Genomic DNA, 27,937 nt, shown 5'->3' with positions numbered 1-27,937 from the left:
ATCCCAATCCATTCCTCCCCCCACCCTCCCCCAGATAGGTTGAAGCAAATCCTAGCCTTCACAGTGTTTCGGGAAGGTGGCTTTTCAAATGTGACCTTGTAGTCAGAGTAGATGGCATTGTTTCAGAAGAGGGACGAGGTGTGGAGGGGCTGGTCCCTATGCTGATGTTAGGAACCCACCTGGGCCGTTCCCGCTCCTGGTTCCCGGCTAAGAGGAAGGGCTCGGGCTCTTTATCCTGCCCTCTGTGGACAGCCAGGGAATGGGCAGGAATGGCTCCAAGCATTGTCTAGAGATATGATCTGACTACTTGAAAGCTGGTTAAATAGATTATGTGCTTCACAAAAAGGTAACTCTTCCAAATAACCTGTGGCATGGAGTGAGCAGACTTTTAAATCAAGTTAAAATAGAAGGAAAGGTCAAAGCGTCATCCTTTGTGTATTTGTAGCTTCGTTCCCATGTGATTACATAGTTGCTCACCTATTTGACAAAAGCTGTGAAGATTAAAGCTTCCATCCTATTATAGAAATGAAAGGTTGCAGTGTAATTAAATTAACATAAACACAAGGACACCATGGTTTGGGATTTATGCTGACAAAAATATTTCACATTAATGTTATAAAAACTGGAATAAAAGAAATCAAGTTGAGATAGCATTGACTTAAATTTGTCAAGCACATTGGGCATACTTGCAAACAGCTGAAGTGGGAGACATTCTATTACCCACATGGGCTCCTTTCCGCTGTGCTTCTGCACCTGAGACCTGGGGAAAGCTCATTCCAGTAACACTGAATCTCCTTGCCTTTCAGGATCTAGTTTTTTTATATTCTCATATTGAAAGTGACAAAAGTAACTGACAGATTTTCTTTCAGTTCAGTTCAGTCCAGTTCAGTCGCTCAATCATGTCTGGCTCTTTGCGACCCCATGGACTGTAGCACGCCAGGCTTCCTGTCCATCACCAACTCCTGGAGCTTGCTCAGACTCACATTCCTTGAGTCAGTGATGCCATCCAACCATCTCATCCTCTGTCGTCCCCTTCTCTTCCTACCTTCAGTCTTTCCCAGCATCAGAGTCTTTTCCAAAATGTCATTTCTTTACATCAGATAGCCAAAGTATTAGAGCTTCAGCTTCAGCATCAGTCCTTCCAATGAATATTCAGGACTGATTTCCTTTAGGATTGACTGGTTTGATCTCCTTGCAGTCCAAAGGACTCTCAAGAGCCTTCTTCAACAACACAGTTCAAAAGCATCCATTGTTTGGCACTCAGCTTTCTTTATGGTCCAGCTCTCACATTCATACATGACTACAGGAAAAACCATAGCTTTGACTAGACAGAAGTTTGTCAACAAAGCAATATCGCTGCTTTTCAATATACTGTCTAGCTTTGTCATAGCTTTTCTTCCAAGGAGCAAGTGTCTTTTGATTTCATGGCTGCAGTCACCATCTGCAGTGCTTTTGGAGCCCAAGAAAGTAAAGTCTGTCAGTGTTTTCATTGTTCACCCATCTATTTGCCATGAAGTGATGGGACCAGATGCCATGATCTTAGTTTTTTGAATATTGAGTTTTAAGCCAGTTTTTTCACTCTCCTCTTTCACTTTCATAAAGAGGCTCTTTAGTTCCTCTTTGCTTTCTGCTGTAAGGGTGGTATTATCTGAATATCTGATGTTATTGATATTTCTCCCAACAACCTTGATTCTAGCTAATGCTTCATCCAGTCTGGCATTTCTCATGATATACTCTACATATAAGTTAAATAAGCAGGGTGACAGTGTACAGCCTTGACGTACTCCTTCCCCAATTTGGAATCAGTCTATTGTTCCGTGTCTGGTTCTAACTGTTGATACTTGACCTACATACATATTTCTCAGGAGGCAGGTAAGGTAGTCTGGTATTCCTATCTCTTTAAAAATTTTCCATAGTTTATTGTGGTCCATAGAGTCAAAGGCATGTAATCAATAAAGCAGAAGTGGATATTTTTCTGGAATTCTCTTGCTTTTACTATGATCCAGTGGATGTTGGCAATTTGATCTCTCTGCCTTTTCTAAATCCAGCTTGAATATCTGGAAGTTCTCGGTTCACATACTGTTGAAGCCTTGCTTGGAGAATTTTGAGCATTAGTTTGCTATCATGTGAGATGAGTACAATTGTGCAGTAGTTTGAACATTCTTTGGCATTGCCTTTCTTTGGGATTAGAATGGAAAGTGACCTTTTCCAGTCCTGTGGCCACTGCTGAGTTTTGCAAATTTATTGGCATATTGAGTGCAGCACTTTCACAGCATCATCTTTTAGGATTTGAGATTAGTCAGATGGAATTCCTTCACCTCCACTAGCTTTGTTCATAGTGATGCTTCCTAAGGCCCACTTGACTTCACATTCCAGGGTGTCTGGCTTTAGGTGAGTGATCACACCATCATGGTTATCTGGATCATGAAGATCTTTTTTGTATAGTTCTTCTATGTATTCTTGCCACCTCTTCTTAATGGCTTCTGACTCTCTTAGGTCCATACCGTTTCTGTGCTTCATCGTGCTCTTTCAACTTTGTGTGAAATGTTCCCTTGGTATATCTAATTTTCTTGAAGAGATCTCTAGTCTTTTCCATTGTATTGTTTTCCTCTATCTCTTTGCATTGAGTCCTTAGAAAGCCTTTCTTATCTCTCCTGACATTCTTTGAAACTCTGCCTTCAGATGGGAATATCTTTCCTTTTCTCCTTTGCTTTTTGCTTCTCTTCATTTCTTAGCTATTTGTAAGGCCTGCTGAGACAACATGGCCCACTGGAGAAGAGAACTGTAAACCACTTCAGTATTCTTGCCTTGAGAACCCCATGAACAGTATTTCCTTTAGAACTTACATATACTTACCTTGTGTCATAAGTTGATTTTGCAGGGTAGTATGTTTTGGAGAATAAAGATTTAGAGACTTAGTGGCAACATTGTCTCTTTCCCGTCTTAATAGTAGTTTGGTTTAGTACTCTTAGTGAATTACTTTGGTTTTACCTTACTATTCACTGGGACCCCTTTGCTTGTTTTTATTTTTTTCTGTGATGTTTGCCATCTAGCAGTGAGGAGGAATAGAAAATGTGTCATTCCCTCATTCTCTGGCCGTTCCTGTGGCTCTGTCCTTCAATATAACGAATAGGCTCCCTTTAGACAGTGTTCGTCAGCCTCATCAAACCTCATTTGTCTTCCATTTTTGAACAATAAAGAGCTTCTTTAAAATGTACGCCTAGAGAGCTTAAAAGTCATTTCCCTCATTCTTATTTTCAGGTGATTGAGTCCTTCAGTTATCAAGCAGAGGTGAGAACATAAGTTACAGCAACCTTTGAAAATCTGAGAGCAAAGACTCAGATGCCTAGTGGGACTCCTAGTAGGAATTATTGGTTCAGGCTTCTAGACTGTTTTCATCGTCATTCCATCCAAAATAGAAAATTTGTATCTCTAAAAAATTACCCTGTTAATCAGTTTGTCATGCTTTAAATCATAGAAAGGGAAACTGTGTGTTTAATACAGACCTGTAGAAAAATATACCTTCTTGATGCTTTGGATCCATAAGCAAATCTCAAAAGAGATTTCTCTTCATTGAAAGGGATCTTAAAACCAGAAGCACTCTGTCGTAGCTTTGTTAACTTGACGGATGTTACACAGAAAGAAAAATTGGGGCTGGTAGTGTTGTCTGTGGCAGTTACTTAATGCACCACTTGTGTAGCTTTCTGGGAGACTTTAATTAGATAGTTGTGCTGAAGACTTCTAATGAACATTACCAGCTGTGAAACCCAAAGACTAATTTCTTAAATAATGATGGAATATAAATATAATTTTCTCCATTTAAATCATGCCCTGAGAAAATTTTAATCTTTATCTGTAACACAGTATACTTCTTTTCATCCCTAATTCAATATGTCACTCTATAGCTTTCATTGTATGTGTTTTGAAAACATCACTTGTTAAAACAGGGCAGCCTTTTAGAAGTGGTTTAATGAATCTGGGAGGGTGAACTCAATTTCAGTTTTTTAATTATATCCATTTAAATTCCATTATAATTTGTTGAGCACCTAGCATGTGCTCAGGACTGTTGGTGAGCGAATTTGAGTCCTCTGAGAGGCTTCAGAGCCATTTAAAAATATTTAATTGGAAAAGAGTAATTTTCTTAATTTACAGATAACCACCTAGGAGTTAACTGGCAAGTTGTACTTGGTAAGCAGCTTCTCAGGCAGGGAGCTGTCCACCACCGTGGTGCTGATTAAGGACTTTCCTTGTTACAAATCCATTACCTACTCTTAAGCTGATTCACATCCACTGTACGAGTAATGCATTCTGAACACTGAATTCACTTCAAATGCCATATGGAACAAGATAAAATACAAGTATGTGAATGAATAAGCACATACATAAATGAAACATAAGCCATGTAGCGTGTTGTGCTCGTGTGCTTATGGAGTTTTCCTAGCCTTGTCTCTCTCTTTCTGTGTGATTAAATTGGTGGCGTCAAGTTCCTCAGGGTGTAGTTGGTCTAACCTTTATTGATGGTCTATTGGTTCTCTGTTCTGTGCTCCCCTCTGAGTGAACTTCTGTCCCTGTTGCTTGATATTACTGGCACAAGGAGCAGTCTTAAAAGAGGCCGGCTTGATTGTCCCTTATCGAGTCATGCTCACACTGGTGCTAGGACTCTGAGTCTTCCCAGTTCATGGTCCCTCGTGTTGCCTACATAAACTTGCCTGGGACAGTTGGAGGGTCCTCAGCTCAGCCTGCTGTCTCCTGGGTTCTCTTTTGAGATGCTATTTTTTTCTTGTTGTTGCATAAACTCCTCCCTGAGGGCTAGTCCTTCCCTCAAGCTGGATGGGACAGACTGTAAGGTTTGGACATTGTTTTTTAACCATATAGCTCATCACTGGGACAACTAGTAGAAGAGTGTGTGCTGGGATGCACAGGCCAAGACCTGTGTTCTTGGTTCCTTCACACACTTGGGTAAATGCACACAACTCCCCAGCCCCATTTTTCTGTGTTTGTTTCCTCATCTTCCACACAGTACAGTTCTGCCCAAGGACTGGCAAGCCTATAGCATTCCTCTCAAAGGTCCTGAGACACCTCCTTGATGCATTTCTATCCAGAGAACAAATTCCTGGTCTGACCAGTACTTTGCACACTGTCTTCCCTGGCATTTTGCTTGAGTCTTACTAATATTTTCATCTGCCTTTTTTTTTTTTTGGATCTGCTTTTAAATGGGATTCATTTGAGATTTTTCTCCAGTTATTCTTCTTTCATTTGACAAGGTATTTATTATTATAATCTGAATTTGCTGAAGAATTGATGCTTTTAAATTACGGTTCTGGAGAAGACTCTTGAAAGTCTCCTGGACTTCAAGGAGATCAAACCAGTCAATCATAAATGAAATCACCTCTGAGTATTCATTGGAAGGATTGTTGCTGAAGCTCTAATACGTTGCCTACCTGGTGTGAAGAGCTGACTCATTGGAAAAGATCCTGATGCTGGGGAAGATTTAAGGCAGAAGGAGAAGGGAGCAGCAGAGGATAAGATAGTTCTATAGTATCACCAACTCAATGGACATGAACTTGGGCAGCTCCGGGAGATGTTGGAAGACAGGGAAACCTAGTGTGCTGCAGTCCATGGGATTGCAAAGAGTCAGGCATGACTTAGTGACTGACAACAACAACATAATATTAATGAACAGTTACTCTTTACAATTATACTTCTCCAAACTGTGGGATACAAAATATCTGCTACACCTCTCCCTTCTTTAAAAGATGACACATTTTTTACTAGGCCCTTTGGCTTCGGCCAGAAGACATATCTTTGACCAACTTCTTTTTCTCTTGTTCTACAATCTGTATCTTGCCCCATTCCCTTCCAGTTTTCAAGATGCTTTTAATTGCTCTGCCACTCTCTCAGTTAAAGTTTTGTGACATTGGGTCCCTCAGAGCTGACAGGCAGATTATCTTATTTCCGATCATTGCAGCACTTGGCCAAGTGGTGCTGAGAATCCTCTGACCAGAATACTTACAAAGGGACTGCCTGTTGGTAGGAATAGAAACAGAGCAGGGCAGTTGTATTTACTCCATTTCATGACCAAGATCTAAAGTTCAGAAAGGGCAACTGGTATGCTTAGGGTTACTTGATGCGAATTTACCCTGCTGGGACTGCTAATGATCACAGTTTAGTTAAAGCGAATTAAAATGGTTCTTGGAAAAATTTAATCTGTGTTCGACATGTAAAGTTACCTGAATCACACATGTTTACACACGTTTACATACATAGTCATCTGGCTTCGGGATCAGACGTCTCATTCTAGTTCAGCTGCTGCCTGGTCCCTACACTGGCTGCTTGTCCCCACGTCTGTACAGCTGGGACATGAATAGATGGCTCCTGTGATCCCTTGCATTGCTGGCTCTGTGTTCCGCATTTCTGGCACTGGAAGATTTGTATAGCGGGAGAGAGTTATTTGAACAAATTGAATCATGTGGGCACAGAGTTCTCAGACTGTTGAAAAATCGGATGATTGTCTGAAAAAGATGGATAGCAAAGCATCCCCCATTTATATGACTCTTGCTGTTTAATTCTCATTAAAAGTATTCGTCTGGATCTTAGTTCTGTGTAACAGGCTCAAGGTTATTAAACGCACTTTATGGATCATTTGTTTAATGTGACCAAACTAAAAATTAAGAAGCACATTATTCAGTGTTCATAAAATGAATGTTTTAAACAGACAGATTCATTCTCGTATTTGCGTCTTGCTTTGATGTAGAGCTGTAATGGAGTTATAGACGGATATTCTCCTTGGACATTTATAAGCTGATGATGCCTGTTGAATACCTTTTATAAAGATTAATATTTTTTGCTCTGTGCCCATTACCAGAGCATTAATCATCATGGCTTGAGCCTGCACAGCTGAGAATGAGCAGATGTCACGTTATTGCTGTCTGTAATCAAAGTGGATCGCACTGGGGAAATGGGTGTGGAAGGCTGGCTGGTGTGTTGCAGGGCTCTGATCCCCATGGCTGGTTTGCGAGGGGTCTGAGCCCAGGGCCGCCTGCGCCTTCCTGGTCGTCTGGGTGGGGCGGTCAGCCTTCACTCTGTGAGTGGCAGAGAGAAGCCAGGACAACTGAGCTGCCGGGCTTTGGCTCGCTTGTAGGTCAGCTCTGTGTCTTGACACAGACTAACAGGCATTGATGAGGCCTGCAGTCACATCTGTGACTGAAGACCATCCGCCAGGAGAAAGCTGTGGCCTTGACTCTCCTTCCAGAGATGAACACTAGTTCATTAAAATGAGAAATCGCACAGGAGGCCTCCAACATCTGCTTCCTAGCACACTCCCAGACTGCGCTGTCCAACAGAGAGAGAATGCCAGCCACACACACAATTTATAATTTTATACAGTCCACAGTAAAAAAAAAAAAAAAAGTGCAAGACAGTTGGTGAAATTAATTTTAATAATATATTTCATCTGAAATATGTCAACACAACCTTGATCTAAATATTACAAATGGCATGTTTCACACTCTTTTTTTGTTTTTTGTTTTTTCTATAGGACCTCTCTAAAATCCAGTGTGGTTTTTCCATGTATATCATATCTCAGTTTGGATGCTGAATTTTCATCACAGACTCTCGATCTGTATTTTTCACATTTAATAAAATTCACCACAGGAAAGGAGATTCATATATACATGCTGTTCCGTCGTTCAAAATAGTTGTTTGCAAGAACTGAATCAGGTGTCCATTTTTTACATTTAAGTTAAAAAGTTAAATGTAAAAAATTACATGAAAGTAACTAAAGTTGAAAATTCTACTCATCAGTGGAACAGGCTGTATTTCAAGGGCTCACTGGCTACCCTATTGACTAAGAAACTCTAAGGCAGGAGTTTTTGCTGTGTACTTTGTTGGAAAAGCTGACTTTGCAGAATAATATTATTTCCGTTACAGTTTTTGACAGCTACGCTTGACTGAGTGCTGACTACTTGCCAGATACACACATTATATCATTTGATTCTCACAGTAAGCCTGAAGGGTTAACAGTAGCATGCCCGTTTGCAGAGAAGGACAATTAAGCCTTCAAGAGTTGAAGTAACTTGCCCAAGATTCAAGGCAAAGAGTGAGACAGGTAGATATTATTATTTTCTTATGTGCATGGGTAAACAGAACTTTAATCAGACCAAAAGGCTTTTCCAAAATCGATTAGACTGTTAGTCCCAAACTCCCAATTTATCCCTCCCCTCTTCCTTCCCTTTGTCAACTATAAATTTGTTTTCTATGATTAACAGAAGCACACTTTAATATATAAAATAGATAAACAGCAGGAGCCTACTGTATAACACAAGGAACTATAGTCAATATCTTGTAATAACCTATAATGGAAAAGAATCTGAAAACGTTTATAGATATATGTATACTGAATCACTCTGCTGTACACCTGAAACTAACACATTATTGTAAACCAACTCTTGTTCAGTTCAGTAGCTCAGTTGTGTCCAACTCTTTGTGATCCCATGGGCTGCAGCACACCAGGCTTCCCTGTCCATTACCAACTCCCGGAGCTTGCTCAAACTCACGTCCATTGAGTCAGTGATGCTGTGCAACCATCTCATCCTGTGTTGTCCCCTTCTCCTCCTGCCTTCAATGCTTTCCAGCATCAGGGTCTTTTCTAAGGAGTCAGTTCTTTGCATCAGGTGGCCAAAGTATTAGAGCTTCAGCATCAGTCCTTCTAATGAATATTCAGGGTTGATTTTCTTTAGGATTGACTGGTTTGATCTCCTTGTAGTCCAACAGATTCTCAAGAATCTTCTCCAACACCACAGTTCAAAATCATCAGTTCTTCAGTGCTCAGCTTTCTTTCAGAGAAGGCGATGGCACCCCACTCCAGCACTCGTGCCTGGAAAATCCCATAGACGAAGGAGCCTGGAGGGCTGCAGTCCATGGGGTCACTAAGAGTCGGACACGACTGAGCGACTTCCCTTTCACTTTTCACTTTCATGCATTGGAGAAGGAAATGGCAACCCACTCCAGTGTTCTTGCCTGGAGAATCCCAGGGATGGTGGAGTCTGGTGGGCTGCCGTCTGTGGGGTCACACAGAGTTGGACACAACTGAAGCGACTTAGCAGCTTTCTTTATGGTCCAACTCTGACATCCATACATGACGACTGGAAAAACCATAGCTTTGACTAAACAGACCTTTGTTGGAAAAGTAGTGTCTCTGCTTTTTAATATACTGTCTAGATTTGTCATAGCTTTTCTTCAAAGGAGCAAGCGTCTTTTGATTTCATGTTTGCAGTCACCATCTGCAGTGATTTTGGAGCCCAAGAAAATAAAATCTGTCACTGTTTCCATTATTTCTCCATTTATTTGCCATGAATTGATGGGACCAGATGCCATGATCTTAGTTTTTTGAATGTTGAGTTTTAAGCCAGCTTTTTCACTCTCCTCTTTCACCTTCATCAAGAGGCTCTTTAGTTCGTCTTTGCTTTCTGTCAGAAGGCTGGTGTCATCTGCATATCTGAAGTTATTGATATTTCTCCTGGCAATCTTGATTCCAGCTTGTGGTTCATCCAGCCTGGCATTTCACATGATGTATCTGCTTATACGTTAAATAAATAAACTGGTAATGGAAGTAAAGTCCGGTGCTGTAAAGAACAATATTGTATAGGAACCTGTAATATTAGGTCCATGAATCAAGGTAAATTGGAAGTGGTCCAACAGGAAGTAGCAAGAGTGAGCATTGACACTTTAGGAATCAGTGAACTAAAATGAACTTGAATGGGCGAATTTAATTCAGATGACCATTATATCTACTACTGTGAGCAAGAATTCCTTAGAAGAAATGGAGTAGCCATCATAGTCAACAAAAGAGTCCAAAATGCAGTACTTGGGTGCAATCTCAAAAATGACAGAATGATCTCTGTTCGTTTCCAAGGCAAACCATTTGGTATCACAGTAATCCAAGTCTATGCCCAACCACTAATGCCAAAGAAGCTGAAGTTGAACAGTTCTACGAAAACCTACAAGACCTCCTAGAACTAACACCAAAAAAAGATGTCCTTTTCATCATAGGGGACTTGACTCTACTTTAGTGAAAAAGCAAACAAACAAAATCAAATAGACTGACCCAGGTTCCTAGGCTTCAGTCACGTGTTGGTCACAGCTTTTCTCCATGTGTTGATCTGTGGGTAGTTGGTTTAAAATGTGTTTTCTTGATTTCAGTATTTGGTTGGTTGGTTTTTTTTCTTTTTTTCCTTTGAGTGGGGAGATTGTCAGCTTCCTCAGACATCCATTCTGAACCAAGTAGGACTATATCTTGCTGAAGAAATGGTGTTCTGTTCATGGAGAAGGTTACTGGAGTCACCGATTTGAGACACGCAGAATATGACAGGGGATTCCTCTTCCTTGACTGCCAGATATATGTCTGATGCTTTAAAACAGCTCATTGCAGGTGTGAGTGTATGGGTGGGTATGTGTGTGCGTGTGTGAGTGGGTGGGTGGGTGCATGAGTGGTTGTGTGGGGGGTACCTTCCTCTATGCTCCTAATGTTTTGTTTTGACTTAGAAAAATTTTCAGAATCTTTAGTGTTATTGCAAACTTGGTCCCACCACTTCTTGAGAAAGCTGAAGGGAGCATAAATGCAGAGTCAGTGGTGTCCTTTGTAAAATAAGGTTCATTTTGCTTTGGGTGGGGAGGGCTGCTGGGTGGCTGGGCAGCACCAGGAGGCAGACCTGCTTCTCACTGCAGACCCTCTCCTGCGGTCCTCTGCACCTGTAGGTACAGAGAACCCACACTAACACTCCTGTGTGCATGCACACACACACACACATGCACACACAGACAAATGCAGACACATATACACACACACACATGCGGACACACAGACACATATACGCACACATGCACACAGACACATATACACACACGCACACACGCACACACACAATACCCATATACACACACACGCACACACACATGCACACATACGCACACACATGCACATACACGTACACACACAGACACATATACACACATACACGTGCGCACACACACACAGAGACACATACACGCACACACACAATACACATACGCACACACACATGCACACATACGCACACGCACACACACTTGCACACACGCACGTGTGCGCACACACACATGTGCACACACACACATGTGCAAGTGCATGTGCACTTGAGCCCGAGCACTGCTGTGGGGATCGGCTTGGACACTGTTCAGTACAACTGAGTCCCCAGAGGCAGGTGGGAGCTTGCAGTGACGGCTTTGTCCCGACGTCTTCTGAGGACGGGACAGAGTGGCCCTTGGCTGCACGTCCTTGCTCCCACCTCAAACAAGCAGAGCACGGGGTTCACCCATGCTTAAGATGGTGGACCGGAGTCCTGTGCGGCTGTCTTGTTGGGAAGAGAGCACTTCTCCCCCTGAGCACATGCATGCCTGCTCACACATGCCCACACATGTGCAGGAAGTTACAGGCACACACACACACACACACACACACAAACATACACTTCCACTCTCAGATCTTAGGGCATGTGCGGGGCCCCTCCCCTGGCTGAGAGCCAGACCTCTCCTCTAACAGAGACTGTTCCAGAGGGACAAGCAGCTCCCAGAGCCAGTCTTAGATCCCAGCAGTCTGAGGCCTGGCACCAGAAGCCCACCTGTCCCCAGGTCTGTCGGGGGCCAGGGCTGGGGCCTGCCAGTCACGGGTCACCAGGAAGGTGGATCAGTTGAGCTTGGGCTGCTTCCAGCTGTGGTCCTCGCAGCCACTGCAGGACCTGGGACGTTGCTCTTCTTCGTGGGGAGGCCTGGGTCATGCTTTTGAAGGTGTGGCTGCCCTGTGACCCTCTGTCCTTGGAGACTTCAGGAGATGCCTGGTGCGGTCCGTGCGCCTGTACGGAAGCCCCGGGCACGTGGCCGCTCCCTCCTGGTGAGCTGGTCCTGAATGGGCGTGTGGTCAGGGGCCAGTGGTGGTCCTGTGGACAGGAGTGCTGGACCCTCCCAAAGTCCTTCTCGTGTGGTCTTGTTCCATCCTCTCGGTGACGTAGGCTTATCCCCATGGCCCCCTTTATCTTGACCAGCCAGAGGTGGGTGGCAGTGATAAGGTTAGAACCAGTTATCCTGTGGATGTTGAAAACATCCTGTGTGTATTCCATAGTATCTCTCGATACTATGGACCCATGAAGGGTTATAACAAATGGATTTTTATGTTCTCAGAAACAGGATGAAAGTCTTTAAACATGACAAAATGGCAGCAAAGTGTCCAAAATTTGGTCCTTTTTCCTCAAAAGAGGCTGGGTAATCAATGAACAAAGCTATCACAGAGCTCTGGGCTGGGTGGCAGGTGGGCATTCGCACCGGGAACCAGGAATGGTTGACGGCATCTCTGCCAGCAGAAGATGGACAGGGCGGCCATCCCTTCCCTCACCCTGGAGTGATTCTGACAGATGACACCAACACACTTGATTATTTGTAGAACGGTGAAGTCCAGCCCTGTCTGTCCGGCATGACACATACCTGGGGCCTTACGGCATGGACTGCGGCCAGGGCCTCTGGGTTGCCAGATCCCAAGGAGCCATTTCAGCCGTCTCTGAGTCTCGAGCTGTGTTCCTCTGATTTTCTAGGATCATTTGTGGACACAGCCCTGCTGCCCCGTTGGCCTGGCAAGTCCACCCGGCCTGCTGCTGCTGTGGGCTCCCTCCCAAGCTTGGCTTTGCTCAGCCTCCGAGGTCCTGCTTTCCTTGGTCCTGTGGTCAGCACCTGTCTCTGCCTGCTCAGCTTCTCGTGGCTCTTCCTTCCCCACCTACTTGGAAATTAGACTTACCTCCAGAGCGGTGGTGGCAGTGTTGCTGGGGATGACCAAGTGGCCGGGGTAGCTGAGGGCTCATCTACTGAGGGTGGCCATACTGGTGATGTGTTTCGGGTGAGAGGGAAGGGGGACTGCAGCTGGAGATGTTCCACCTGGACCTTGAGGGTGAATGCGTCAGGGCTGGACTCAGACGGCTTGGCCGAGGGCCCCGCCCCACCCCGTGGCTTCTGGGAGCTGGAGTGTAGCTCTACACTGTACGTCTGGTTGCGGTTAAGGTCAGCAGAGCTACTGCAGGCTGCTGCGACTTGTGAACTTTAGGATTTTGTAGTAAGACGTTGGATTTGGGATGCCTGTGGAGTTCGTGTGTGTGTGGTTCGCATTTTGGGCATCTGCATGTTCAGGCTGGATTCACTGCCATGAGGTCATCTTGTGGCCTGTCCCTTGGACTGGCATTGTCCTGGGGAGACTGATGCCTGTGCCCTCTCCTAGGCTGGAGGCCCATCTCAGCTTTGGAGCGCTTCTGTCATGAGTTCAAGGGGTGGTGGCATTTGGGGGAGATGCTCTCTGCAGGGCCAGGCCTTCACCCCGGACGTTGTAGGAAGGGCTGGGTGGGAAGGGGAAGGAATCGTGTGACAGCCTCTGACATCCAGGAGCCATGACGAGGAGAGCCTGTCCTGGTCCCCGTGCGAGAGCGCCTTCTCCTTGTGCTGCGCTCTCACGCCCTGCCCGCCTGTGATTCCTGACATCACAGTCAGCCAAGCCCACCCGGCCTCTGCCCGGAAGATGCTCAGCCCTTTAGCATCTCTGACTTACCTCTACCTAAGTATTTGTTGGGTTCCCTGGTGGCTCAGTGCTAAAGAACCCACCTGGCAGTGCAGGAGAGGCAGGTTTGATCCCTATCCTGGGAAGATGCCCTGGAGGAAGAAATGGCAGCCCACTCCGGTATTCTTGCCTGGGAGATCCCGTGAACATAGGAGCCTGGTGGGCTACAGTCCATGGGGTCCCCAGGAATTGGACACAGCTTAGCGACTGAGCGAGTATGGGTTCCTGAAATGGTGACATCAGCAAGCAAATGCATATATTCATATATTCTTTGGGGAAAACTCCGTCTGGAAAAATGGAGTTGTTATCAGTTCCTTTTCTGTGGATTAAATCAAAATGCGGCTTGAAAAAGCCTTAGCATGAGCTTCCTACGTGCAGCCCCCTGGAAAGTGGAGGAGCAGAAGGATGTGGGCTGTTTCTGCATCTCCCTGTCTGACCTACCTCCTTCCTCCATCCTGAGGTCTTTTACCACACGTGTGTGAGTCACTCAGTCGTGTCCAGCTCTTTGCGACCCTGTGGACTGTAGCCCGCCAGGCTCCTCTGTCCATGGGATTTCCCAGGCAAGAATACTAGAGTGGGTTGCCAGTCCCTTCTCCAAGCCATCTTCCCTACCCAGGGATCAAACCCAAGTCTCCTGCCGGCAGATTCTTTACCACCTGAGCCACCAGGGAAGCCCCTACTTCTTGGCAAAATCTAAGCAGGTCTCTGCATACTTTCAGAAATGTTTCCAGTGTTGCAGGCTCATTTGTTTTCTTTATGTTAAAAAAACTCAGAAAACATTAATGCAGAGACATGCTTTTATGTATCATTAACACTGGAAGTCCTAAAATGTAAAATTCTAAAAACAAGCGTGAGATATTTAATGTTTCCAAGCTCTGCTGTCTCTTCTCTCGTGTTCCACATTTTAAGGGGAACGACAGTGGCTGAGCTTGTTTCACCATCAGAACTGCTGTTGTCAGCAGATCGCTCCCATTGGAGGGTGGATGTGCTGGAGTTCAGTGGGATGCCCCACCAGGAAGAGACAATTAGTAATCAACATTTCATCTCCAGTCTTATTTGTGTCTAGTTCGTTTTTTTTTTTTTTTTCTGAGCATCCTTTCCATGGTCCTATCTGAAAAACAAATGAAAACCCAAATTATCTTTGATCCTTAGACACCTTTCAGAGCTGTGCTTCCGGAGCTGTGTCTGCACTCCCAGTTTTGTCTTCTCATCCCACTCCAGGAAGCCGTCTTGAGCAGGCCTCTGTGTGCCTTCAGTCGCCACCTCCCAGGGCTGTTCTTTTGGATCCGTTCTTGCCACACGCAGGCCACCTGCCCTCCCTCGACTTGGGTGACGTCACTCATTTCTGCCTCATCCCACGTCGCTGCTCGCTCCATCTCCTGTTCTGATACCAACCTCCTGACTGCCGCTCATAGCGCTCCCTTCTCATTCTCCGTACTCCTCTTTAATGGTCTTACCCACACCCTTGGCATTTATTACTGTCTAAGAGCTGTTGCTTCTTTGGTCCGTGAGACTGGAGATCTCTAAGGTCTAGAAACCTCTCTCTATGTGCCTACTAGGTGGAGCTACTTGAATATCCAACAGGCAACTCAAATGCAGCTTGTCAAAACTAAACCCTGGTCCTTTTCTCCTCCCTGTGGTACCCTTCTGTTCCCAGGTTCCACATCTTGCCTTGGGTGGCTCATCAGGGGGTCATGCTGGACTGGGCGTCATGTTTGACTCTTGTTTAGCTCCTGGCCTCCTCTCTGTTTATCATCATGCTTAGTCATGTCTGACTCTTTGTGACCCCTGTGGACTGCAGCATGCCAGGCCTCCGTGTCCATCAGCAACTCCTGGAGCTTGCTGATTTCCATCGAGTTGGTGATGCCATCCAACCATCTCATCCTCTGTCGTCAGCAGGTGGTCAGGCTAGTTTTTGCTTGGACTATTGCAGTAGCTAACTAGCCAGTTCTGTGCTCCCCATCTGCACTGCCCTACCTGGGTGCCATCACAGAGGCTCTCTCTGGCCTTTTGTATTATCACATCCCTTCCCCATCAGCTTCTTCCAATTCTCCATCTGTTTCCATTTCACCCATCATGTTCAGAATGAAACCTGATTTACCATCTGATATTTTATTCTGTTTCTCCTCTTCCCACCCTCCTGAACTTTGCCTGTGGCTCTGTGAATATGTCATCTACTCCTGTCTCCCTGAATTTGTGCCTAGGATTGCCCACCCTATGTGGGATATTCCTATGCGGGATATTCTTCCCAGCAGGTGAATGCACTGTGTCCTGAAGGAGGCCTTCCTAACTTTCACCTCCAAGGTCAATACTTGCTCCCCAATGCTCCCTCCCTCATTAGCCCAGGGGTCTACGAGGCCAGGGAGGGTGGGGGGCTGCTCATTAGCCCAGGGGTCTACGAGGCCAGGGAGGGTGGGGGGGGGGCTTCTCTTCACCAGTATCTATGTCTCATCATAAGAGCAAGTACCTGTCCAGAGCATCTCACCTGTGCCAGGCCCAGGCCTTCATGCCTAATCTTGCAGGAGGACACTGAGCCCCAAACCTGTGAGTAACTAGTGCCAGTGTGTCCATGTTAGAGATGAGGAAACCTAGGCTTGGAGAGTTAACCAGCATAGCCCAAGATTACCCTGCACAGAAAACAGCAGAATTTAAACCCACACAACCTCACTCCAGAGCCTGAGCTCTCAGCCCTCTGCAGACTGTCCTCTGCAGGTGTGAACCCAGCAGAAAGTTGTCCCTGAGCAAGTAAACATTAAGTGTGGAAGTTAGTGAGTTGTGAACTGGCCAAGCTCAGGAATGTGTGGGAAGTGCATGGAAGCAGAAAGGAACCATGCTCTAGTCCTCCTAGGAAACAACAAGAATAGTTGCAATTCAAATCATTTGTGCTTTAACACGTCTTTCTTTTAAAGGGCCAATCAGTCAATTCGTAGTTTGGCACAGAAAGTTAGTTAGAATCACCGCATGCTTGTGTTTGTGTCAACGTGCACACCATGGGATGCGTGTGAATACGTATCTGTACGCATGTGTCTGTTAACTCATCTTATGTTTACATGGTGACAACACGGACATGTGTGCACGTGTGGGTGTGTGTGTGTGAGTTATCTGATAAGAAAACAAGTGATTTCTGCCCAGTCAGCTGGTCCGACCCCCTCCAGACGTCAGTGTCACATTGCAGAGAGTGTTGGTGCTACGTGCCCTGTCATGAGCTAGGAAAACAAGCTTCTAGCAAACAGAGTTGCGTCTCGGTGGGTCTCCTGCTGACTGGTAACCTGGTGTCCCCTGCAGACTGCAGAGATCCTGCTTCCCATGATGACGGATCAGCTCAAGTACCATCTGGAGAGACAGGAAGATCTGGAGGCCTGCTGCCAACTGCTTAGCAACATCCTTGAGGTTCTGTACCGGAAGGACGTGGTGAGTAACCATGGGGCTGCCTCCATGGACCCCACGGCAGGCGTGGGCCTGTGGTCCTCCTGAGACCTGGCCTCGATGGACTGAATCACGTTTGATTTGTTTAAAAGAGAATGGCCTGAATTTTAAGGGTTACCCTTTCTTTTTCTTTGGGCCTTCCCTGGTGGCTGTAATGGTAAAGTGTCTGCCTGCAATACAGGAGACCCTGGTTTAATCCTTTGGGTCAGGAAGATCCCCTGGAGAAGGGAATGGCAACCCATTCCAGTATTCTTGCTTGGAGAATCCCATGAACAGAGGAGTGAGCGTGGCGGGCTACTGTCCATGGGGTTGCAAAGAGTCAGACATGACTGAGCGACTAACACCTTTCTCTTTTTCTCTGTAGAGTTGCGTCCTCAAATTATTTTTTATTTATGTATAAAGCTTGATGGGGCTTCCCTAGTGGGGAAGAATCCTCATGCCAATGCAGGAGGTGCAGGCATGTGGATTTGATCCCTTGGTCAGGAGGATCCCCTGGAGGAGGAAATGGCAGCCCACTCCAGTATTCTTGCCTGGCAAATCCTATGGACAGAGGAGCCTGGTGGGCTACAGTCCATGGGGTCGCACAGAATCAGACACGACTGAGCGACTGAGCACGCAAAGCGTGATGATTGTATTATCGTGTGTGTATTTCCACATTAAAGATACTGTTTTGTTTCCTGTGACTTCTCAGCACAGTGACTCCCAAGACTGAGATTTGATACTTAAGGTCAGAGGCTTTGATGTTAAAAATTAGAAATAAACAGAGGGCGGCTAATTGCCTACTTTCTTTCAATCATTATCTTTAATAAATAACACTTAGTATTATTATTTTATATAGGAGCATAGCTGTTGTTGCTTTAAGTCAGTGGTGCCTCAGAATTTTGGAGCAGTTCTCTGCCCCTTTTTGCAGGTTCCTTTCTGTACAGCCCGTTTTTTCCTGTGCTTTCTTTGCTGTTTCTTTTTTAAATGGTATTTTCTTTTGCATTTCTCAATTGTATGCTTATTCCTCTGACCTTTTTGTCCTAATAAAAAGCTGACGCAAGCACATGTGGAAACATCTGACTCTCTGCCTCCCGATGCCATTGTACCCACCGTACGCAGTTGTGCACGTGTGTGCGCGCATGTAAAGTCACTGGTTCTCCAGGCATGTCTGGACAGCTGCACAGAGCCGTGTCTGTCTCTGTCTCTAGCAGTGGCTAGATGAATCAAGGTTTTTCAGTTAGTAGGGCTTGTTCTTAGCTCTCCCCCATGTGACCTCTGGACAACGCCCCAGTCCAGACACATGTGTGCACACACGCGCACACACACACACACATGTGCCTGTCCTGTCCACTTCTTTGCTGCACCTGCGTATCTTCTCAGAGTCTGGGTAGTGTGCTTGAAAAGAGAACTACAGTAAGTTAGTTAACTGTGACTGTGGCTATGTCCACCCTCCCCAGGCTTTGTCTCTGAAAGCTCTTGCCAGCCTTAACCCAAAGGCCGGGCTTCAATCATCCCAGTCCAGGCCTTTTGAAAAATGCTCAACATCACTCATTATTAGAGAAATGCAAATAAAAACTACAGTGAAGTTATTCCTTCACTTCAATCATCAGAATGGCCATCGTCAAGAAATCTACAAACAGCAAACGCTGGGGAGGATTTGGAGAAAGGGGAAGCCCCTTACAGGGTTGATGGGAATGTAAATTGATACAGCCACTATGGAGAACAGTATGGAGAGTTCTTTGAAACTGAGAATGAAACCACCATGTGACCCAACAACCCCACTACTGGCGTATACTCTGAGGAAACCGTCATTTAAAGCCACATGCACTCCCAGGTGCACTGCAGCACTATGCACAGTAGCTAGACCCTGGAAGTAACCTGGACGCCCATTGACAGATGAATGGATAAAGAAGCTGTGGTGTGTGTATATATATACACAATGGAATATTGTTGAGCCATAAAAAGGAACACATTTGAGTTAGTTCTAGTGAGGTGGATGGGCTTGGAACCTGTTATACAGAGTGAAGTTAGTCGGCAATGGGAAAAACAAATATTGCATATTAATGCGTAAGTATGGAATCTAGAAAAAATGGTACTGATGAAAGTACTTGCAGGGCAAGAATAGAGGCACAGACTAGAGCACAGGTTTGTGGACTCAGCGGGGGAAGGAGGGCAGTGGGACAAACGGAGAGAGCAGCGCAGAAGCATATACGTTAGCACGTGTAAAGTAGGCAGCCAGTGGGAGTTTGCCGTATGACCCAGGGAACTCAAACCGGGCTGTGTGACAACCTAGAGGGGTGGGCTGTGGGATGGGAGGTGGGAGGGAGGTTCAGGAGGGAGGGGACATATGTATACATGGCTGACTCACCTTGTTGTTTGGCAAAACCCAACACAATATTGTAAAGCAATTAGCTTCCAATTAAAAACAGAAAAGAGTGAAAAAAAAGAAAAAGATTGTACATGAAAAGTTGTAAGGCCAAGCCTTATGGAGGAGGCAGTGCCTGCCTGGCCTGTGCGGAGCATCTGGAAAACTGATTTAAACACATTCAGAATTCATGAAGAAGAATCAACAGTCCCATCACACACTAGACGAAGGAGCACACTTTTATGATTGGAGATGCTCCGGCATGCTGAATTTTAGGTGTTGTGCTAAGGTGATATTTAAACATTTGATTCTATGCAAGCATACCCACCTTATTGGGATCTGACATGCAGCATGAGCTGTATGGTTGTTAGCTGCTGGGCCTCTGTGTACAAATGGGCAAGTGTCTTTCCAAAGCTAATTGGTGAGCTAATCAGGGATCATAAACATTATATTGTTTAGACAGATTTGCTTTTATTTTTAAGGTTTGCTTCAATTAAATTACTGTGATTATATAACATTACCATTAATGGGCTATAATTAATAAAATGCCTTGAGTTTTCTTTGTGAAGGCTTTTGCCTGTGACAGGGGCCATTTTTCATCTCGTTAAGGGTTGTAATTGATTTACTCTTTACAGGGTAAATGGGTTCCGTAACAGCCGTGGGGCTGGCATGTTAATGACTGTCTTAGCTGTTGGTTTACACGTGTGTGTCTCCTGCAGGGGCCAACGCAGAGGCACGTTCAGATCATCATGGAGAAGCTTCTCCGGACAGTGAACCGAACCGTCATTTCCATGGGGCGGGACTCGGAACTCATTGTAAGTGTTCGGTGACACACGCGTGGGGGTCTCATCGTGGCTGAGAGCATCTTTCCTGGGAAAGTCGTTTACTCTCAAGCTTGAAAATCCACGTGGTCCTCTTGCACCTGCCTTTGAAACTGTCTCTTACTACAGTATAGCAAGCAGTTGCAATGCATTTATTTACAGCCTAGTAGGTTAAGTGGGCTCATTTCCCATGATTCTAGAAGCAAGTGTCGAAGGTGAAGAGCAAGCATGCCCACGTTTTGTAGATGGAGGATTTGGGTCTAGTTTTGTCGTTGCTAGCTTCTAGCAAAGGGTGTTTGTTTTCTTCTAAGTTCCCACACTCCAGGTCATTGCTTTCTACGTATTTACACTTAAGATCCCATTAATAAAATTTTATGAAGGGCCTTAAAAAGTAATTGAGGCACTCTGAGTTAGCTATTTTATGTCTTCTCTAATGTATTGTAGATGTTCCTCTTACGTGGATACAAAGCACGGGATCTATTCTTTTTCTCAAGGTTTTACCAATACCGTGGCAGTCTTTCAAGTTTCATATTGTGGCGCTTTTTCCCAGAGTTTGCTACCATCATGATTGTTAAATTTGGTTTTATGGGCAAAAGATGCATTTGTAGGTCTCATTTAATTTCTTTAATTTCTGGTATGTATTACTATTTAACTAAGTTTGGTGGATCCTATTTCAAAAAAATCACTTTCCTAATCAAGGAATAAGAAAAATCCAGTTAGAGTTTTCTCTTGGCAGTCAGACTAGGCACACTGGTCTCCCTTGGCTGACTTTAGCTCTGTCCACATAACCTGGGTCTGGATCGGGTCTGGTGACCCATCGGCTTCCTTCAGACATAAGGCAGGAATGGGGCACTGGGCTTGTGTTGCTTTCTGTGGCTGCATCACAGTTAAGGATGTGCCATGTGGCTTGGGATGCATCCCAGAGAATAATCGTTGCCTTTGTCTGTTTCCACGCGGTAAAACTGTCTAGTTTATGTTTCTGAGCTTTAGCACATGTTGTGTGCAGGCTTTCCTTTCTGATGTACATGTCTTCTCGGTTTATGCTTTAACGTGTTTAAATTAAGGTTTCCTTGTAAATTGATGTTATGTGCCACGGGCTCTTCCACTGTCCTATAAACCTCACTTGCTTCTTGGTGTCTTCACTGTTACTCTTCTTCTCTGTAATCTGGAAATGCTTTCACATAGGTTGGTGGAGAGGGAGCCCCGTGGGGGAAGACTTGGGGTGGCTGCAGAGGCACCCCAGGGCCCCGGTGTTCCTGTCTCCTTGGGGCTGTGCGCCAGTCGGCCCTGGGACACTCTGTCGTAGTGGAACTCAGGAGGGCTTTCAGTAGAATGAAGGATGTGTGGCTCGAAGCTGACCTGAGTTTGGTGTCGTTGTGCTGAGACCGCTGTGGGAGTGACACTGTGGCCGGCACGGAGTCACAGTGAGTGTGCTATGGGCAGTCTTGGTGGGCAGATGGGGCAGGTGGCTGGCGTGTGGCCGGTGAGCAGGTGAGACAGTCCTGTCTCCGGGTAGCAGTGTGTTCACTCGGATCAAAGCCCACTGGCCAGCAGTTACACTGGGGAGAGGAGGGCAGGGAGGACACTCAGAGCAGTTTGGACGGGGCCTTGGCAAGTGGTGAGACTGTGAGACGCGCTCGCAGCTCAAGCTGAGGATCTAGACGACCTTGCGGGCGGAGCATGGTGACTGTTCTCAGACCACGTGGTCCAGGGGGCCCTTGGGAAATTTCCCATGTCTCAGGCACAGTGATAACAGTGCTGATATAGTAGCTGCTCTGTGTGTGCTCACTTCAGTTCAGCTCAGTCGCTCAGTCGGGTCCGACTCTTTGCGACCCAATAGTCTGCAGCACGCCAGGCCTCCCTGTCCATCACCAACGCCCGGAGTTTACTCAAACTCATGTCCATCGAGTCCATGATGCCATCCAACCATCTCATCCTCTGTTGTCCCCTTCTCCTCCCACCTTCAATCTTTCCCAGCGTCAGGGTCTTTTCAGATGAGTCAGCTCTTTGCATCTGTGTGTGCTGGGCACTGGTTAATGCATGGAAGGGCCTCGCTTAGTCCCCCCCTTCCCTGCGCATAGGCCCCTGCAGAAATGGCCTGCAGGGAGGTGGGAAGTGTCCCCAGACCCACAGCTGGCACGGCAGGGCTCGTGGGGAGCCCTGGTTGGGCACCAGAGCTGGCTTTCGTTGGTCTCTTCTGGAAGACTGAGATCCGTGAGCCTCGTCTCAGTGGTGGACCAGAAGGTCTGCTGGAGGACTCTGAGTTCCTCCTGGATCCACATCCTTGTTTGGCGGGGAGCTGCCCACAGAAGTAAACACTTTGCTGTTTGCTGCCTTCAGTCGCGTCCGTGGACCAAATGCCAGGATGTCCTGGAGGTAGAAGGGGCCAGACCACAGATTGGCAGCCGCTTTCCTGAAGGGCTTGGAGGGATGCCTGTGGCCTACGGAGTCCTTGGGGGTTCCTGGGAAGAGCCCTTGCACTGTCAACCCGGGCGCAGGAAGCGAGGACCCAGGCTCCGTCTGACCTAGCCGCAGCCTTGCTCCTGCGGCACAGGTGGCGGGGGTCCAGGGCACTGTGGGGAGTCAGTGGGGATAGACTATAGCAAGCTGCCCACACAGAGGCTCATCACCCCCGCCCAGCCCGTCTCCAGCAGAAGTCTCTAGAAGCACGAACAGGACTTAGGTCCTAACCTGACTCTTCCCAATTCTCACATCTCTAATGTGCATACAAGAAGCCCAGACATTCCTTCCCTTAAAATGAATTAAGCTGTCAGGGAAGGACTCTCAAAAAAAAAATCTGAATATCCTATAGTTATTTCATGAGTGGTGACAGCGTCACTATGTTTGCAGAAAGGACATTTACCATTTCCGACTGGAGGTGCTCAGGAAGCTCTTTTGGGAGTTACGGGGCCACAAGTCCAAACAGCCGCAGAGCGGTGAGACTGAGAGGCTGCCCTGCTCGGCGAGCCGGACCTTGCTCTGCCCGTCAGCTCCCGTGCAGATTTGTGCAGCGGCTTCTTAATGTCACTGCTGTTGCTCTGGGAATTTAGGTGAGAGGAGGATCCAGAGGGGGAAAATATCCCTGACAAGATGGACAAAAAAAACTTCATCGGGGCCCTTCTAGAGTGAGAAACGAGCAGCACGTGGTTTATCGGCCTGCCTAGGGTCAGCTGTGCCGTCCTTGGTGTGACACAGAGATTCCAGGACTTATGTGTCTTCTTTGCTTTTTTGCATCAGTGGAACGGAAGTGGTATAACCACGAATCAGCTCACCGATTCTGCATGATTGCTGAAGAGGGACCTAAAAAGTCCAAGTGATTTAAAAAGTTTTAAATAGCTGTGTTTCACTTAATAATTTATTTCATGATATTGTCAACAGTAGGAGTAGACGTGTGACCTCTGTTTCCAACAGAATTATTCATCAGCTGGGGATGCTGTTGTGGCCTGGCAGTTTTCCCATCCATTCATATCCAGGACTGAGAACTGGGGGACTTCACACGTTACTGGCTAAGCTGTGATGTACAGTGTAAGCCTTTTCTTTTACCTGTATCTGTGGTATCTTATAAACCCCATGCAGTTGGTTATATGTCACTTGTTTTAGTTCATTTTATACCTTTCAACTTCGTATTTGAAATGGGCCGTTGGAGCACATCTCAGGCAGAGGATAAAAATATGCCGTGATCCTACTGAGTGGATGCCTTTTTGACAAAGGAAACTGCATTTGGCAAGTTTAGGGTTGTGGATGGCTTGGATGTTGACCATGGGCCCTAACACAGAAGACTTGCAGTATCTGACCACAGAATTAAGATGCCATTTCATCTTTATTCCAGGATTGTCTGATGCTGTAGAGTTCTGGGTTGAAATGCCGAGTTTTACATTGTCTGATTTCAGATTTGATTTTTCTCTTCCTCTTTGAAAACATTTCTAGGCTGACAGCGCTCGGCACCTTCTCGGTCATTGTGTTCGGTTCCGAGTAGGGGCCCTGGGGGCTTAGGTGCTCTTGTCTGGTGGGCAGGTGACCCAACCACTTACCTGGTGAGTGACATGGGTACCCCGACCCTCACACAGGACCTCCGGACAAACACAGACTGTGTCTTTGTTGGCACAAGTGCTGTAAATAAAGCTGGGTTGAGAGCATAGAGGATAATACATATGACTGTTCCTTCTCCTGTGATGTTAGCCACTGCTGCTACTTTCAGATGTTCAGCTTTACATTCGTTAATGGGTCCTTTAAAAATGTAATTGAGTGAGGACTTTTAAAGATTTTTTCTGTGGCCTGGATACACACCAGAAGACTGAAAATGACTAATTCACTAACATGAGAATGTGGGCCTCTTCAAAAGAAAGATTCCCCTGGAAGACTGGCAGACGTAGGCTTAGCAATGGGAAAAACTCTGCCTGCGTTCACCACTTGCTCTTGTGAGCAGCAGACCTCCTCATTCCCTAGACTCAAGGGATGGAAGTTCTTTTGTTTCCGCTCTGAGAACCAGCTGTAGGGGTCGTTGATGGGTGCGGTGTTTCCTTGTGGCAGTAGCACCGATGATAGGGAAGATGCTGTTAGTGAAAACCCACTGCTTTCTTTGAGCCTGCGTGACTTACAAGGACCTGACATGCTTCTGCATCAAAAAATACTGTAAGAGACGTGGTCTCCCCCAGCATTCAGCCCCTTTACCAAGATTATCACCAAGACTTTTCACAAAGACGTTCTGTCCCCATGCACGTGCATTCATTTTGCAATATCTGTTCTAATGGACTTTACGTATGAATGTGCTTTTAACAAAGTGCTGATCTTAACCTTGCTTCGCAGAAGAAAACAATACATTATAAAAGTTTCAAGTGGACAGTATCTGCTTTTTCTATGTGAGTGTTACAAAAAGTGTCTCTAACGTGTGTTTGTTAATAAATCTACTCAGAACACATCTGACTCGCAGAAAACCATCCTGATGTGGGTGCACACGTGAGCTGTGACGACTTTATCGATTCCTTCCCATTTGGTATTTGTACAGCAGTGCTTCCTGCCTTTCTCCTTTCTGTGGCCCTCCTATTTTTTCAAGCATGGTTACTGACCGTGGATTTGTTGCCGAGGAAATAAAGACCACGTCATTCCCTGGGTAAAATATGCTGTGCGGTTCTTGCATCTTCATCCCAAACTGTCCCTTAATTATTGAGTTCCTTAAGAGGCAGTGTGCTGCTCGCACCTGGGCGTCTCACCTGTCGGAACGTGTGTGCGCATAACAGCACGATGAGTTACCGCCAGTTCACAGAGCGCGACGTCGTTCCTGAACCATGTAGCTCTTCTCTTCCACTCAGTAAATAGGTTGTGCGCTTATCCCACGCCAGGTGTGCCAATGATAGAGATTTTCTAGATAAAAGGAGACGCATCAGTGTGGAAGGCAGCTGCTGTGACCTTTAGGTGACGTGTAATCATGTCAAATTTTGCTCGCTGATAAAAATGCTCCTGAAGAACCATTCCAGCTGTGGTGGGCTCTGTAAACATGTTGTGTCCTCACAGACAGCATGGAACGGAGAGGTTCACGGCCTGTCTCTCCTCTTTTGTTCTCGCTGTCTTCAGTGAGAAGCACAAAGCAAGCACTTGAATTGCATGGTGCGTCTTCTGAGTTGGAACTGAGCGTGGTGTATCTCAGATCCGCCTTGCCCATGGTGGTACCCCAGGGAGAATGGCTTTGCGAGGCGTGCTCACTGTTACCATCTGAGACTGGAGTCAGCCTGGTGTGGGTCCATGAATGACGACGCCATGACTGCCACACCTCAGGTCTCCATGGCAACGGACATCTCGGCAACCTCGTGGGATGGGGGAAACTTCTGCCAACTTCTTGTGCCCTTTCCAAGAGAGCAAGGTTTTCCCACGTCTTGACTTCCCCCTGATCATACTCCGCTTGGGGGATCGTCGGAGACTGAAGGACCATATGCAGAGCCCTGGGACCGCTCCTTGGAGGCTAGTCACACACTTGCAGTGTGATAGGTGGGCACCTGTGTGCAGAATGTCTTGAATCTGGTTATCGATAAGAGAGGACCTGTGACGCAGCACGGTGTGAGCACATGTGTGAGCAGCGTGCGGCTCACAGATGATTGTCGAGTGTGATTTGGAGTTTCCCCAGGTGCTCCAGGCATGGATTCTTCCTCCCCATCTTGACTCCATCCTGACTCCTGACCCCTTCTTTGCCCAGAGGGACTTGAGGGCAGCAGGGGCCTTCTGTCCCAGCCCCATCCTTGTGAGCGGACTTTGTTATTGCAGAGCCCGCGAAAGCAGGTGGTGACTCTCCCCTCCTAGGTTTCTGCAGGGCCTTATACCTTGGGAGAGGAGGTTGGCTTGGGCTGGTCTTCATGGGAGAGGCAGAGTGCTCAGCCCAATGGAGGCCCTGGTCTTCCATCCCGGGGAGGGAGGAAGAAAGGAAGGAGGCGGCCAGTTTCCTGGGGCTGGGCACTTGCTGGACGGATGGTCTAGAATCTGCCTCGGGGGAGGCGGGGGGATGAGAGGACTTGCCCTGGAAATACCAGTGAGGTTGGTTGTCCCTGAGGTTCTTCAAAAATTAGAGCTCAGCCAGATCCTCCTGTGCATGGTGCCCTTTGATCTCAAAAGCCATCACGCCCTCCTGGCAGCTGAAGGCTGTGCCAGCGGGTGTGACCTGGTCAACTGAGTCTGAGCTGGATTCCAGCCCTGCCCCTGCCCCGCCCCCGCCAGGCCAGGCCCGCACCCTGGGAATGTTCTCCTCTTCTGAAGACTCTGTGACGTTCTCTTCAGCCTGAACACCCTTCCTTCATTATTATTTCCTTAGATGAATGGCTTCTCTTTTCCCAAACTAATGAGACTATGAAATAAGTTTAATAGCCGCACAAAACATGACCTTTGATTTTTTTTATTTAAAAATTAATAAAGAACTTAGTGACAAGTATAATAATTTAATCTCTATACGTAATGCCACGTGTACATCTACATATGCGGGAACACGGTACTTCTTACCTTGGTTTTGTATCAAAGATTTTACGTAAATCTTTCTAAGAGAAGAGTCATCACCTGTGAGTGACACGCTGCAGTCATGAAATGAGATTGAAAATATTTTTTTTCCTATTCTGAAGATAGTTTCATGTTTAGATGGGAATTCATTTATCTTCAGTTTCCTTTTAGATTCTGAAAATGTTTTTTTTTTTTTTTTGGTCTAGACTGCTTTCAGACAGTGATATTACTTTGTTTACGAGGATGTCCTCTTGTGTAGACAGAATTATGGTACTAAGCAGAAAGCTGCTAACACTCATTTCAATTCACTGAGACAGTCGGGGTTCTGAAGACACAAGGAGAGATAACTTGTTGCAAACATGTTTTTATAACTTTAGTTAAAAACAGTATAAAATACATGAAACACATTTTTTTTCAAATTTTATCTCTACACGAAACAATTGCACTTCCTTCATGGTATTTGATCAACTTAACTCAGTCTTCTCCTTGCACAAAAATATTTCTCAATTCTATTAAGTGATATTCAAGGATTCATATCCTCATATATCGATTCCACAAAAGATGCATGTTTTTTCTTTTAATTAAAGCGTACATCTGCGAGAGAGCTGGAGTAACCCCCAAAGAATGCTTACGTGAGATACTCCTGTCATTCTTTTCTTTTTTTTCAAGCCCACTAAGGTCCTTTTAGAATCAGAACACTGAGAACAAAAAATAGATTTGCTGTTGAGTCAGAAGGAAAAC

General features: G+C 46.0%; 1 protein-coding gene across 1 annotated transcript in view; it reads left to right on the top strand.

Moving 5' to 3' along the window:
• Nucleotides 1–27,937, top strand: part of DOCK1 (dedicator of cytokinesis 1) — a 559,920-nt gene that overhangs the window by 193,740 nt on the left and 338,243 nt on the right. Inside the window, exons 27-28 of the mRNA XM_070363418.1 lie at nucleotides 16,920–17,038; nucleotides 20,120–20,215. Of these exons, the coding sequence (XP_070219519.1) occupies nucleotides 16,920–17,038; nucleotides 20,120–20,215 (215 nt within the window). The remainder of the gene's footprint in view (nucleotides 1–16,919; nucleotides 17,039–20,119; nucleotides 20,216–27,937) is intronic.

This window comes from Bos mutus, chromosome 26, assembly GCF_027580195.1.
Source record: "Bos mutus isolate GX-2022 chromosome 26, NWIPB_WYAK_1.1, whole genome shotgun sequence".
NCBI classification, from domain to species: domain Eukaryota; kingdom Metazoa; phylum Chordata; class Mammalia; order Artiodactyla; family Bovidae; genus Bos; species Bos mutus.
This window is presented reverse-complemented; position numbering and strand designations above follow the sequence as displayed.